Source organism: Penicillium verhagenii (assembly GCF_028828195.1).
Source record: "Penicillium verhagenii strain IBT 33310 chromosome Unknown utg000009l_segment0_segment0, whole genome shotgun sequence".
Classification (NCBI taxonomy): domain Eukaryota; kingdom Fungi; phylum Ascomycota; class Eurotiomycetes; order Eurotiales; family Aspergillaceae; genus Penicillium; species Penicillium verhagenii.
In genome coordinates, this window is record NW_026643173.1 from 1,105,351 (window position 1) to 1,119,086 (window position 13,736).

Here is a 13,736-nt window from a genome sequence, read left to right on the forward strand (position 1 = left end):
CCTATTTATCTCTCTGTTTGGCGGCTCCAGACCACGCCAAGTCGCGGATCTCAGGTTACTGCGCTTGACGCGTCTGATCACGAATCACGAATGAATTCACACACATGCACATGTGTGCAATACAGATGTCCACAACAGAACATGGAAGCAGGCACATCGAAATATATTCAATGCTTTTTGAGTTGGTCGTTGCTATTCGAGATTTCTGAAACTATTCTTCGCCATGTGGCTAGTAGTCATTTACTCTGAAAGCACGAAGCCTGCTGTCTAAGTGCTGATGTCAAGACTCAAAACGATGGAATACATGCATGGTTGAAAGACTTCCATTAAAATTCCGTCGATTTATCACAATGACTCTCAAGTGCTTGGTTGACAATTTAGTTCAAAATTCAAAAACGCTAATAAACTCGCTGCTTTCGATCAAGGCAAACAAAAACAACTGCAAAGTGTGGCTTCTCTAGTAGCGAACATGGGACGTGAAATGCATGCCTGCAGGTAGATCATCACATGCATCCCGGAGCTCCCTCATCTTTCGCAAAGCCTCATATACCACCTCAATAGTGACCTTCAGAGGCTGATCAGGGCTTTGCAAACCCAGCGAAACCATGCGAACAATATCATCACACAGTGTATGGACATCGCGGGCATTTGCCCATCCGGCTTTCTGAGACAAGGAAGTGAAGAGTTCGCACAGTTCCCAGTGTGTCTCATAAGTAGGCACCCCGATTTCGGAAGCATCCAGGGTGCTGTTCTTGTTGAGAATCTGAGCTAGCAGTTGTGCAGACTGCTCCCCGGTCAAACTCTCAAATGTCATGATTCGGTTGAACTGGCTTCGTAAGGTGAAATGAGTGGAGAGTAATCGGTCCATATTACGCTCGTATCCAGCCAAGATAACGAAAATCTTCTCCTTAAATTGTGGGCTCTGCAAGGCCTCTACGATATCAATGACTGGGTCTCTCCAATAATACCCAGTCTCTTGATGTTGAGATGCATCATCAATAAAAAGAACTTTGCCTAAGGCACGGTCAAAGACCTCAATGACTTTGGACCCGTCATGGCCCATGTCATGTCCAATGAGATCGGAGAACGAGCACTCGATTACTTCAGAAGTAGTCGAAAGACCCATGTGGAACAGTATTTCGCCCATTCGCCGTGCGATCGTCGTCTTGCCAGTTCCTGTTCGTTGTTAGATGAAAAAGAAAAAAACACTTGACGCGACAAGAAATTTGCCTACCTGGGGCCCCTCGGAAAATATAATTGAATGGAACGAAATCTCCCATGCTAAGACCCCGCGCACTAGACATTTTGGCGACTCTTGCATCATTCAATAGCTGCGTAAGAATTGAATCACAACCAACAAATCCCTCAAAGACCTTTCTACATTCTGCTTCGGCATCAAGGGGCCGGTTCCAAACCCTTTGAAAGTCTTCTGGTACCAGGATTGTTGGATTCAATTGTGGGTCAGACAAACATCGTCTTTTGCAAGATGAGATTGCGTTCTTCAGAAGTTGTTGAATGTATCGAGCATTCACAAAGCGGGGAGATAACATAGCACGGCGAATCATGTCCGTTGCCACAGACTTTGCCTCGGTTGAACAAGAAATGTGACCCTCTTCCAGCTGGAGGTCCAGAATCCGTTCCAACTCCACGACCGAATATTCTGCGAGCCGGAATGCAGATTCCAGTGGAAACTGACGCGACAAGCGTTGATTGGCGTGGCGAATCATCTCCTCGAGCTGATCCTCGTACCCGACAAGCAGTACACACTGGTTCGATGGTCCGAATCCCGACACACAGCCTACCAAGGTGTCAATTGCCGCTTTGTAAAATCTGTCACTATTCCTCTTTCCGCCCCATAAGTAATACGCGTCTTCGATTATGAGAACGTTTCCTACAGCCGATTCGATGGCTTTTCGAATGTTGTCTTCGGTTTGCTCGATAGATTTACCCATCAGACTGGTGCCGCTTGTCTCTATCACTGGAGTTTGAGCACATATTAGTATAAAATCTGATTGAAGCAAAAAATAATAGTCGCGTACCAGTAGGTACTTACAATTGCCTGGGCTGAGTAGATTCAAGTCTGCCATAATCTGGCCATAGAGCCTGGCCACCGTAGTCCTGCCGCTCCCGGGGGGGCCCATGAGGACCCCGTTAAGTGAGTTGACCACAGTCAACTGACCATCGCTTTTCCGCTGCGCGTTGAACTTTTCTCTTTGGACCAAAAGGCGCACTCTACTCTTGACATTGTCCAGGCCTACCATTTTCTGTAATGATTTCCATGCCTCGCTTCTTTCTAACCTCTCTTGCAGGTTGAAAAGGGGAATGGGGGCTTTGAATGTGCCTTGCAATAGTCCCGGGGTCCCTTGGTTCTGTTCTTCGGCGGGAAGATGAGTGACAGGAAACCCTCCAGCCTCCAGCCTGTTCCATAAGGAATTCGGGCTTAGCTCCAGCGCCAGAGTCTTGCCTTCCTCTGCGAAGTTACTCTTCCAGCTATGTTCATTTTTGATCAACACAAGCCTCTTTGCCGTTGGTGGTAGAAGCGCTAGTATGCAAGCCTCGTCTATTTCATCTGCCCCTTGCACCAATACCGTGTCAGCCATGATGCAGGACAGTTCTGGCAAACATGATGAGATATTCTTCGAGTCACAGAGTACAAGCCTTTTGGCCCAAATGTTTGAGATTTCCAGTCCATTCTTGGTGTTGTGATGGTCCAGGTTTAGCTGGCACAGATCGTAATCTTTCATCAATGGAGCTAACTTTTGGGTCTGGATGCTCCTGATATCAGACTCCCATGCTGCAAGCTTCTCATAGCGCACTTCCGGCTCTTGCTCCCATATGTCCAGGTACTCTGGGTTTACGTTGATACCCAAGTCTTCAAGTCGTGTTCCAGAGATCCATTTGTTGTACATGGGATGTATTTCTTCGGGGCTTGCCAGCCCGTCCAGCCCTTGCTGGTCCTCCTTCTCGGTGTTGATTTGTGAAAATGCATGGAAGAAACGAACATTATCCACGGAGTCCTCCAAATATCGCATTACTCGAACGCTGTGATGCAACGGATTCTTTGAAACTTCAATTTCAAGTGAGATTTCTGCCTTCAATCTTTGGGACAGGACTCGAAGGCCGTCAATCTCGTGGCGGGCAACCAAGTAAGGGTCTGTGTTGCCACAAGGATTCCTCATCCAAATTGCGGTCGGGTCATTTCGGGTCTGTGGTGATAGAATTGCAATGTCCCTTTTTGAGATGTTCAACTTCTTGAGGTGGTTTCGAGCCCCTTGTAACTTCTCGGGGGAGCCAATGTACAATATTGTCTGGGTAGTGTAATTGTGGAAGGCTTTAATGATAGCCTCACAGAGAGGAGACATATCCTGGTCTGAGGAATGGAATAGCGTTAGCCAAATGCTTTCTGAGTGAGATCGAGGTAGTAGCCCATTACCTGTTGTCTGTTTTTCTATCGACTCTATGAAAAGTGATACGCGTCGGTTGAAAGCGGGGATCCAGGCTTCTATAGCAGTTAAGACTCAATCAGCCTCTAGTTCTCATCCTTAATATGAATTGAAGATCTTCTGACCATTTTTTTCTTGGAGTGTCTCGATAAATGTGTTCATTTCAACCGAGATATCACGGGCAGCGATGTTTCCCTGAAGGAAAACCAATTCCTCCGACAACGGAAGTGTCTTCCGCCTCTCCAAAACATCAAGGAGACCGATCATCTCCCACGCAGGGGTCTCCAGCCGAAGAAACTTGAAATCCAAGGATGGGAGCTGATCGGTCATGGCTTGAAGGATGAAGTTTATGTTGGAGAAGGAATTGCTGCGAATGGTAATGCAGTCATTTCTGTTATAGTTTCGCTCTTCTTCGACAATTGAGGCCAAGGTAGAAACTTGGCCATTGGATAGTAGACAAAATAGAGGCTGATTAGGAATCATCCTCCATTTGTGGGTACTAAATGTGTTCTCCCAGCAGAGTTGTACCGTGGTATGGCTCGTTTTTGGGGTTGCACTTATGCTGTAACTGCTATGACAGCTTTCAATGTCACTCAGGCTATCTCTTCGTACCCGTCGTGCCCGTCGCGCCATCGGGTGTGGAAACGGAGGTAGAGGTAGAGGTAGAGGTGACCGGTAGTGATAGTCCGCATTTATGTCCTCGTTGGACTGACTCAACTGTGAAACGGAAAAGCTGCATGACTGATACTGTCGGAAGTTTAGCATATATTCCAGCTCCGATCGAATGGTATTTTGTAGCAGAACTCTTAGCCGATTGCAATGGGTTCGGAGGTGGTCTGCTATCGCTAGCGGGGAAGTGGTGTTGTCCAAGGTTTCGGTTGTTGCGGGGGAAAGCGGCTCTTTTTCAGCCTCGGTGGGTTCTGAATCTGAACCCCACGATGAAAAAGACATGCTGCCGATGAAAACAGGCACTTCAAATCAGAAATATGACTTTCACTAGCACAACCTACAGTGCCTAGCAGAGTAAAATCTCCCAAGGTTTTGTAGAATTTCAGTTCTGGTGCAGCACTGGTGCCTAGGTAGGCAACAGCCAGGGTTGGGAAGGAACTGTGTTATGATCACAACTGGATCTTCCAAACCTTTGTTTGTCTTGGGCCCAAGTACAGGGATCTAATGCATCACCTGCTCAATGCTCACTTTCTCACCTATGCATGCGATACCGATTCGCTAGACAGACCCCGCTATATCACCTCTTTTGGTACGGGGGAGTTTGGTGTCATTTCATATTCTTGGCTATACGCCTCTATACCTTAGTACACTAGTGGATATGAGAGGACTCGAGGTACATAAAAGTATATGTGGTCTCTCGAACTAGGGAAAGCCACGTAGCCCGTGCATGCTTAGGCAGTACATGGTACTTGATCCAACAGAATCACCGTTGAGCACACATGATTGCATTTATCGCAGAGCAGATTCTGTATATACATATGTAATGGAGACAGAAAATATATGGTTCTCTGGGGAAAATAGAAAGAGAACAGCGCGAAAAGAAACGGCATTTTCAGGGTTGTATTCATCTGCGTTCCGGCCGAGAAACCGTCGCTCGCACTCGGTTATGATTCTTATGAAGGTGAAATCAACAAAAGCAGTATCAACTTATTGAATTTGCTTCTAGACATTTTGGGAGTACTCACTCATTACACAACTAGTACACCCAACAAATGTTACAGTGAAAGCGATTCTCCCAGAGTGGGTTTACCTTGTCTGGTTTTTTGGCAGTGGGCATATGGCGGCTATCGGCCACCGTCCAAGTCCCACAGTTGACAGGTCACATCTCGATTCTTACCCCCTGATCCCTTGCTGCTATTTCATTTCCCCGCAAAAGTAATCCCGTTCCTCTTGTAATGTAAGTCATCTTTCTGTTGCTGGTGTAGGCATATCCATATCAAAGTGGACATCCAGTCACAAGCTCACTTGCCTGTTTGAAAAGCGTCGTACGAAAGAAAATGTCGAGGCTCTGCGCAAAGCGGAAAGTCATTTTGACATATTCTGGGAACCATTGATCGAATCATTATCAGTAGGACCGGGAACCTGAGCGGTACGGCTGTCCACACTCTCCTTTCTCGGGCTCGTACTTTACAGTGCACCCCGGATGGACCGAGACAAATGACCCTTCGTCTGTCACACCTACAGCAAACAAACCTGACGGTGCAGATGTCCACGCGTTCTACAAACCTTTCTCCCAGCTCTATCCGGATTTTACTGCGCAGACAGTCAACACGGTGCAGGTCAAGACAAAAGTCAAAACACGCGTAAAGCAACAAGAAAATGCTGCCTCTATCGCCGAAGTCGACATACGAGAACAACCTAACCCTCCCAGATCCCACCACAGCTTTCCCGTCGATGCTCACGCACTGAGGCTCTTCAAAGTATTGTTCTTTACCCCTTCTACGATTTCCACGCCTGGTGAAATCGCATGGAATGCCTTTTTGTACACGATGAGGTCGGTTGGCTTCGCGGTCACAAAACTTTGCTTGCCTGCTTGGCAGTTCGAGTCAAATAAACTGGACATCTACAGAGATATCCAGTTCCATGAATCGCATTCCTAGGGAACGTCAGTCACACATGACAATGGTAGCATGTACGTACCATTATTCACTCATGTCATCCATTATGAAGGATAGGACTCGGGGTATTGGCACATCCTTAGCTAGTAATTACTCACGGATTATCGCCTGGAAAGGATACGTTTTCCAACCAAACAACAAGAGAGAGAGAGAAAAAAAAAAACATACAACAGTCAGGATTCGCATGTGGTCACCCACCATACTACTAACTGACCGGCGTGTGGCTTAAGTACGGCTGAGCGGACGGGAAGCCCTGTTCTCCACACCCTATGGTCGTATGTAGTGGATATACCATTTGAGTGAAATATATAGCAAAACACTCGGTCATTTCTGAGAAGGGCGAGTGCGTAATAGACAGGTTGGGGTGAGAAATCACCCTTTGCTGTATAACGGTTGTATTTATAGAAGCACATGGAATGTTCAAATGTTTACACCTGGGCACGGGCTGTTTTCAGGTGGGAAGACTTGAACCCATACATAAATAACTTAAAAAGCATGCTTTATGACCATGAACATTGACTTCAAATAGGAGCGAGACAAGGCCTATCATAACAATATTGATAGAATCGTGTGGGTAAGACCTCAGCAGTCGGGAGCGATAAGAGAGAGGGAAAATGAAGCTAAATTGTCAAAGAGACGATAGCATTGGACAGACAGCAGTCTAAACATGGCTGACTCCCTTCGTGGCGCAAGAATAAATCCCAAGGAGACTCATCTCTGCTGGTGAAATCACAAAGTGGGGTGAACTTCAAGGTTGCTTTCTCATTCTGCACGTTAAATACCGCTTCAATAATGCGGATACTACACCAATAGAACTCCGAGATAAGAAGAATCTGTATAGTCATGTTTTGGTTATTCATATGCACATGTGTCTTCTGACTAGACCCTTCCAACAAAAACTCACTGGAAATATCGAATGCTCTTCATAACCTACTTCATAAACCCGGTTGTAGAAGGCATTCATAATAACACTTAGCTCTGCCTGGGAAAGTCTCTCCTCATCCCCGACACATGCAGTGGTCATGTATATCTTTAAATGAGATTGTCCAAGATTGTTTTCTTTAGGTCCAACCCACTCATAAAGAGAAGTCAAACTAAAATGCAAGTTTGGTCCCCATGCCATACCAGAACATACCCCGAAGAATTTATGGGTGCACATCGGACTATGAGTAATCCTATTAGTACATCTTAGAAAGCGAGCATGATTATATATGGGGCAATACGCACGAGATAGGATCCCAATGTCCACTCTCTAGGAGGACTTCTCGGTTTTCTGGGGAAAGCTTACTCCACATAGCACGCTTGCTAGTTTCTAGGAGAGCGGTAATAGGCCCCGGGCATTGCATACGACTCGAAAGTAGGGGTTTCGGATGCTTATCCATAATATCAAGTAGAGAGCAGACCACAGAAGTAAAGATGGGAGAATCGAGAGGTTGGAAGTGGCACCCTTTACATGACAAGGAGATCATATTAGGAAGAGCGATTGCGTCTATGCCAAACGAGACAAGCTCTGCAGATGAAAAAAACTGCTGTTCTGCAGCCACGAAGTACTGAAAAAGGTTGCTTAGTTGAGGGCTGCGCCTCGTCTCCAATTCCACATCATCCGTTGCAAGTGGATCTTCCTCCGTGGCACGAGTTAGCGACATAAACCGCATTCCGAAAACTTCGCTTGCAGTTGGTTGGGCTGTAGTTGTAGAGGTGTTTTTTGAATAAAAATTCTTCCTTCAAACATATACTAGAGGGGTAATAATGACGTACCTATGATCGATAGTTAGGTACAACTATATCATAGCAAAGGATACATAGGGTGACTGGAGTTAGACACTTCCGTTTTTTCCCGCAAGAAATGGCAAAACTCGCCCTCTTTGGTTACAATTATTTTAACAACTTTAGACGTAAAAGATAATTTTTAAATCGCTTTAACTCTAAATGAATGATTGATAATTGATCTTTATAGTTAGGATCTCGGTTTAAATGCTTGTATTGTGGAAATGTTTGGCTTGGAAATAAGATACGCTATTTTTCAATAAAAGTTCGTATTTTTACTATGGGGATGCGGCCCGTTCACTAACAAATTTGGATGATTTTTTTCATCCTCAACTTCAAGGTCGTGCAGCTCTGTCAGGAAAAAGCATACTACAATTTCTTATTGGAAGAAGCAGTTATTATCTAATTCTTTATAACATGACCATAATCAGAAAAAAAAGTTCATATAGAGATTTACGGAGATATTGAATATCAAAGTTGGTGAGTTTTGCCATTTTTTACGGGGAAAAATGGAAGTGTCTAAACTCCAGTGTCCACTGTCACCCAATGTAACTACAGTTCTCTGCTTCCAGGGTTACGGTGCTCCATTAATTATGAGTAGTACCTATACTACTATGAGAGAGAGCCAAGAGGAATAGAGACGCGAGTAGAGTTGTCACCGTGTGTGATTGGCTATGGAGAGAGAAAGGGAAAGTTGACTACTAAGTAAGAAGAATATCCACGTGTCACGTGACTTCCCACGCATGTCAGCGTCCACGGAGTTGAAGGCGGCTTCATAGCCTGCAGGTAAACTCTGTAGTTTACTAGTTATTACGACCGCTACTAACAAACTGTTTGCTATCCTTGCAGCCATAAACACGATCAATTGATTATACAAGAGTCAGCACCTTCCAGTCATATGTCCGACATTCCAACGCAACCTCACGAGTCACAGGCTACAGGCTATACTATCATAGTAGAAATGTAATCTATATATAGCTACTTGTGATTATATATAATATATAGAATAGAGTAATAAGATATAGAGAAGACCTATATATACTATAAGATAGAAAAAAATCGGATAAGGAGAATGAGATTGATATAAGGTTCTTATTGTTGATGGTTGAATAGACTGGCTACCGGATATGCTAAATGGACTATGCTTCAAATATATCCTACTAAAGACTTCTAGGATATATTCTATATATGTATATAATACATAGACTTAAAGTCTCTTGTGAGGCTTAAAAGATAGTTGACTACATTCCCCTAAATGTACTAAGGACTTCTTATTAGTCCTTATAAATAATATTCCCTCTTGAGTGCTCTCTTTTTCAGTCCACCAGCCTACGGAGCGCTATATATGAATCACATGTTATATGAATGGCCAACTGGAAAAAAGATGGCATATGACGGAATTTGGCCTAGGACTCAGTACTAGTGTTTGGAAGGAATTCCCCATGTTGTACCGGCAAAATAACAGTAACTAGCCATAAGCATTTAATATTAGTATATAAATTACTTTCTTAGGAGGGTAATATAGGGAGAATAATATACATATATTATTAGAGCATATAGGTTCCTAAGGTATAAGGTACTTTACCCTACGGATCCTAGGTTTTCAGTATGCGACTAGTCCAGATTAGGTAGCTTAGATAGATAGTCAGGAAGTCAGGTCTGGAGGTAGGAGTAAGAGTTTCTCTCTCCTCTCCTTCTCTCCATCCTTTCCTCTCCATCCCGCTTCGTATAGAGAGAATACCATCATTGTCTTCTCTGTGCCTTTTCTTTCTTTTCCTCGAACCATAGTCGTCAAGGGTAGACGAAACTGTGGTTCGAACATATATTTAAAGAAATTCCTCATCATAGCACGTCTGAATAATCCTCGTTGAGAGCCTTCAAATGTTCTCCACCTCATTACCATTCGTCTGCACATGTGCCAGACCTACCGTGTAGTTCTGCTACCTCCTGGCCTTACGCCAACACTTTTATACCCCTCCCCCTATTCACGAAAGCTTCCTTCAATCAGTAGCAATCATCCAACATTCTGACCAGCATTTTCAAAGGAAGCCTGATATCCCCAGGCTCTTTGCAGTGGACTTACATCTGACGGAAGGCTCAAGTTAGGTGCAGTGACATCCACGAAAATTATCAAAGCTTTCATCGAAACCACTACTCGCAAGCCATTGGTTCTTTTTTTCAGCAATTTCAAGCACAGCTGCAGGTAGGGCAAGCCCGGTGGACTTGCCAGCCTCTTTCGAGGAGTGGCAAATAACTGCCAACAGAGACCACCCGCAGGGAGTCCCGCAACCAGCATCTATTCAATGGACCGGTGGATCAAAAATAAGACGGGCTGAATTCCTAACCCTGCGAATACTCTGGCCGGCGGGAGAGGAACCCCAAAATCGGCTTAGAGAGCCGACTCTCCACAAATTCGGGCTACTTGCCTATCATGACCGTGCGGAGGCCTGGCTGAATGCCTTCCAACCGTTCCAGCAGTACCTAGCTAATGTGGAATCCAACACCCGTACGAAGTCTTGGGCAATTGGCCAGTCTGCCAAAGACGCAACCGCACTTGGGATCATGGAGTTACCCAAGAGAAACCAAGAGATTGTGATCCAGGCATTCAAAACACGTGTTTTGGAAGACATTGATGAAGAGGTAGTTGTGTCTAGCTTAATGACGTTCCTGCAAGCGATAACCATGCGCCACCCAGAGGTCCATTGCGACTGGTCGAGCAGGAGGAAGAACTTCAGAGTTTCATTTCCAACACAATCAACCCTCTCTGTTAAAGTTGATGGGTGGTTATTGAACCCATTGACCGGGCATGTGAAGGCACTCATTGAGGTAAAGAGAGCTAACAGAATTTTCAACGAGGTTTATGTATCAAGACAAGAATCGGCTGAAGTTTTCGCAATGATCGCAACTCGCAGCCCAGCAGCTAGCAGCCCCATATTCTTGATTAGCCAAGATGGCGTCGAGCTATATGTTATTGTTGCTGACTTCGACCGCAGATATGTTGATTTTGCTAGAGGCCGTCGCCATAGGATTACTGAAGAACATTTTATGAAAATGCACAAGTTCGGTCCATGGTTCATTAATCGGTCTGAAGACCTCGATGCATTTGCGAAGCTTGCTTTGGCCATTGCTATTCATGGAAGTCGTTAAGTACCACTTTCTCGCCTTTCCTTTCGGAATCTTTTGCTTTCTGAATTAATGGATATAGTTTTATTTAGCATCCATTCTGTTGTTTTGCGTTGCGTTAGTTCTAAGGTCTTTCTTCTTTATATAGCGTGCGGACCTACATATGTATTGATGTGATCCGTTTGAGCCTTAAATACGTGCGGGCTGTGTTAGCCTTCCAAACATGTGCTCTGAGGAGCATGCATTAGTGTTATTTTCTTCTCCTTACAATTAGCCCTAGTGACCAATGAAGTCGGAATACCTTGCAGGGATACGTGTTATTACTTGCCCCTTATTGAGCCATAAAAGAAAGGTCCACTGGTCTTCTAGCTTAGATATACTAGTATACTATACTGCAACTGGTTTATTATCAACATATTATTGACAGGAAATATGATTCCTATTCTGTCAATACATGAATTTTAAAAAAGACCAAGATCGAAAAAAAAACATACAACAGTCAGGATTCGCATGTGGTCACCCACCATACTACTAACTGACCGGCGTGTGGCTTAAATGCGGCCAGTAGTCGGGTGGGTGCTGCCAGAGTGAGAAATGGGTGAGAGCCGCTTTTGTGTCGCGCGACCCGGGGTGAGAAGGGTGAGTGCGCAATAGGTAGGGTGAGAAGCAGGGCGAGAGTGGGTGAGCCTGGCTGGGCTAAGGAGAGACAGTATTAATAAAGATCCATGAATTTATTAGCTCAGCTTTTTTGGATGATATACCATACATTTTAGACTTTAGTATAGGTGGCCAATACTAGTAGGTTATCATTAGCTCAGGAGTTAAGCATATCGAAATCCAGGAAGAATTGATCACCGGAAGACCTGGGAAAGTTGATATCAAGGAAGTTATCAAAGAATAAATCAAAATCCTCAATGTTGCCACTAATAATATCGGAATTGTCAACGAAATCGTCAAAATTGGTTGCAAGATCTGATCCTATTTGGCGCTGATCAATGGTAGCCACGTTCATGTACGTCCCTTCACTTTCTTCCAACGCCTGCGTACCGCCGAACGAAGGGGTTATCATGTCCTGAGAGTTTGATCGTATTTGGTCCATTTCTGACCCAGTGGATCGTTCCGGGTTCTTTCCACGCAGGCTGTCATTCAAAACACGATTTCCCAAACACGTCATTATAGCAGCTGACCACCACGTTGAACTTAGTATCCTAAGACATTGATAGAACAAGTCAACGTGCTCCTTTGCTGTTTGTCGACCACTGGGCAGCTTTTCTTCTCTCGGCTGCCTATATGTAACTGAGAAGGCAAGCGATAGGGTATAAGCAGTCATAGGCAAAGGGAGAAAGTCTTGGATATCTTGCTTGCGAAGGATTGACGCAATGGAGAAGATTGAATGGCTTTGACGAATTCTCGATACCCTCGGTCGTGAGCGGCCCTGCAATCCTTTTGAGTGTGTTGAGAGAATTACAACTCCGTGGTAAAACATATCTAGAGACTCTTTTCACTGTCAGCCACAGAACATTTGAAGGTCGCAATTAATATTTGAGGGATTCCAGTACCGAGCAAATCTCTAGGAATATCCCACGCGTTGGAAATATTAACCAGTTCCTCGAAGATTGGGAGATCAAGCTCCTTTTCATCATCTCTGTCCACAATTGGTCGGTAGAATCGAATTACCTCATCCAACCTGTCGGTGAGGCGGAGCCATATGCGAAAAGGCGGAGCCATATGCGGAAGAACGTCATCCACTTTCTGGCCCATGTCTTGGTCGTGCATCATTACTGGCCTCCCATTAATGGCAGAATTCCATCTGTCAAGGCTCCACAAACACCAGAATAGAGCTTTTAGAGACGGGGCAGTCTGCTGGTCATCAGGCCTTACTAAGTGTAGACCTATTGTCTGAGCATGATGGATGGCTTGAACCAAGTGCAAAGAGCAATCTTCAAATCCAGTAGGTCCCCATTCGTGAAGAGACAAGAGCGCTAAAATCCGTATAGCGGTGACTTTTTTTTCCTCCGGAGTTTCTCGGCATATTCAGAATGATATCCTGATATAGTAGATTGCTGAATTTTTCGAGTGTCAAAACCGTTGAATCTTGGTCAAGACAAAGTAAAGATGATGCACTCCGGTCCTTCGATGCAACAAGGCAGATTGACTGGATAAGCTGGGTAGACAGTACACCCTCTTGAAATTGAGCGCGTATATCGGCCTCATCCATAAGAGGTAGTACCGGATGTATTCGACGAAAGTAGATGTCTATCAATGCCTCTTGCCTTTGCTTTGAGGGCAATTGACCGACAGCTTTCAGCTGGTGCAGCCCATTCGGTGTCGATAGAGAAGAACCGCGGGGCCATTCTTGCTGTGGAATAGTGTCCTCATTACGAAACCATCCTCCTACATCCCCTCTTTGAGATCGGCCTTTTCGCAATCTTGATCCCTTCTCTTCTAAAAAATTCACGATGGGGTTTGAGTCGCATGCGAAACGACGAGTAGTTGACCCTTCTTCCGCTGCGACTTCAGGTGCATCAGAGATGCGGGGAATACCTAAAATTTGCTCCTCATCTCCTCGAAAAAGAGTAGCACTTGGTCGATCATCTTTTGGTGCTGTAGGTGGGTCTGTGGTCGCTAGGTGTTGCTCTAGACCTTCAGAGTTGGCTCTCGAGGCATTCGCCGTATCAGATAAATTCACTTGTTGGTCTTTCCCGGATGCTTGTAATCCAGGGTTGTTATGATGACATCGTTTCTACCATCTTGTCAGTTTGCCACTTCGACTGTA

At 44.9% G+C, this 13,736-nt stretch overlaps 4 protein-coding genes across 4 annotated transcripts; 2 read left to right on the forward strand and 2 right to left on the reverse strand.

The window, feature by feature from the left end:
• Window positions 1-457: 457 nt before the first annotated feature.
• Window positions 458-3,362, reverse strand: N7466_009465 (P-loop containing nucleoside triphosphate hydrolase protein; the record flags this gene model as incomplete). Its single annotated transcript, XM_057168854.1, has 2 exons — window positions 458-1,176; window positions 1,235-3,362. The coding sequence occupies 2 exons, from the start codon at window positions 3,360-3,362 to the stop codon at window positions 458-460; spliced, it is 2,847 nt and encodes a 948-aa protein (XP_057017560.1).
• A 2,087-nt stretch (window positions 3,363-5,449) lies between these two features.
• Window positions 5,450-6,052, forward strand: N7466_009466 (uncharacterized protein; the record flags this gene model as incomplete). Its single annotated transcript, XM_057168855.1, has 2 exons — window positions 5,450-5,476; window positions 5,525-6,052. 2 exons carry the CDS (start codon window positions 5,450-5,452, stop codon window positions 6,050-6,052), a joined length of 555 nt encoding a protein of 184 aa, XP_057017561.1.
• A 4,680-nt stretch (window positions 6,053-10,732) lies between these two features.
• Window positions 10,733-10,984, forward strand: N7466_009467 (uncharacterized protein; the record flags this gene model as incomplete). Its single annotated transcript, XM_057168856.1, has 1 exon — window positions 10,733-10,984. One exon carries the CDS (start codon window positions 10,733-10,735, stop codon window positions 10,982-10,984), a length of 252 nt encoding a protein of 83 aa, XP_057017562.1.
• Window positions 10,985-11,774: 790 nt separating this feature from the next.
• Window positions 11,775-12,721, reverse strand: N7466_009468 (Transcription factor; the record flags this gene model as incomplete). The annotated part of the gene is made up of 2 exons (XM_057168857.1): window positions 11,775-12,457; window positions 12,520-12,721. The coding sequence occupies 2 exons, from the start codon at window positions 12,719-12,721 to the stop codon at window positions 11,775-11,777; spliced, it is 885 nt and encodes a 294-aa protein (XP_057017563.1).
• Window positions 12,722-13,736: the final 1,015 nt, after the last annotated feature.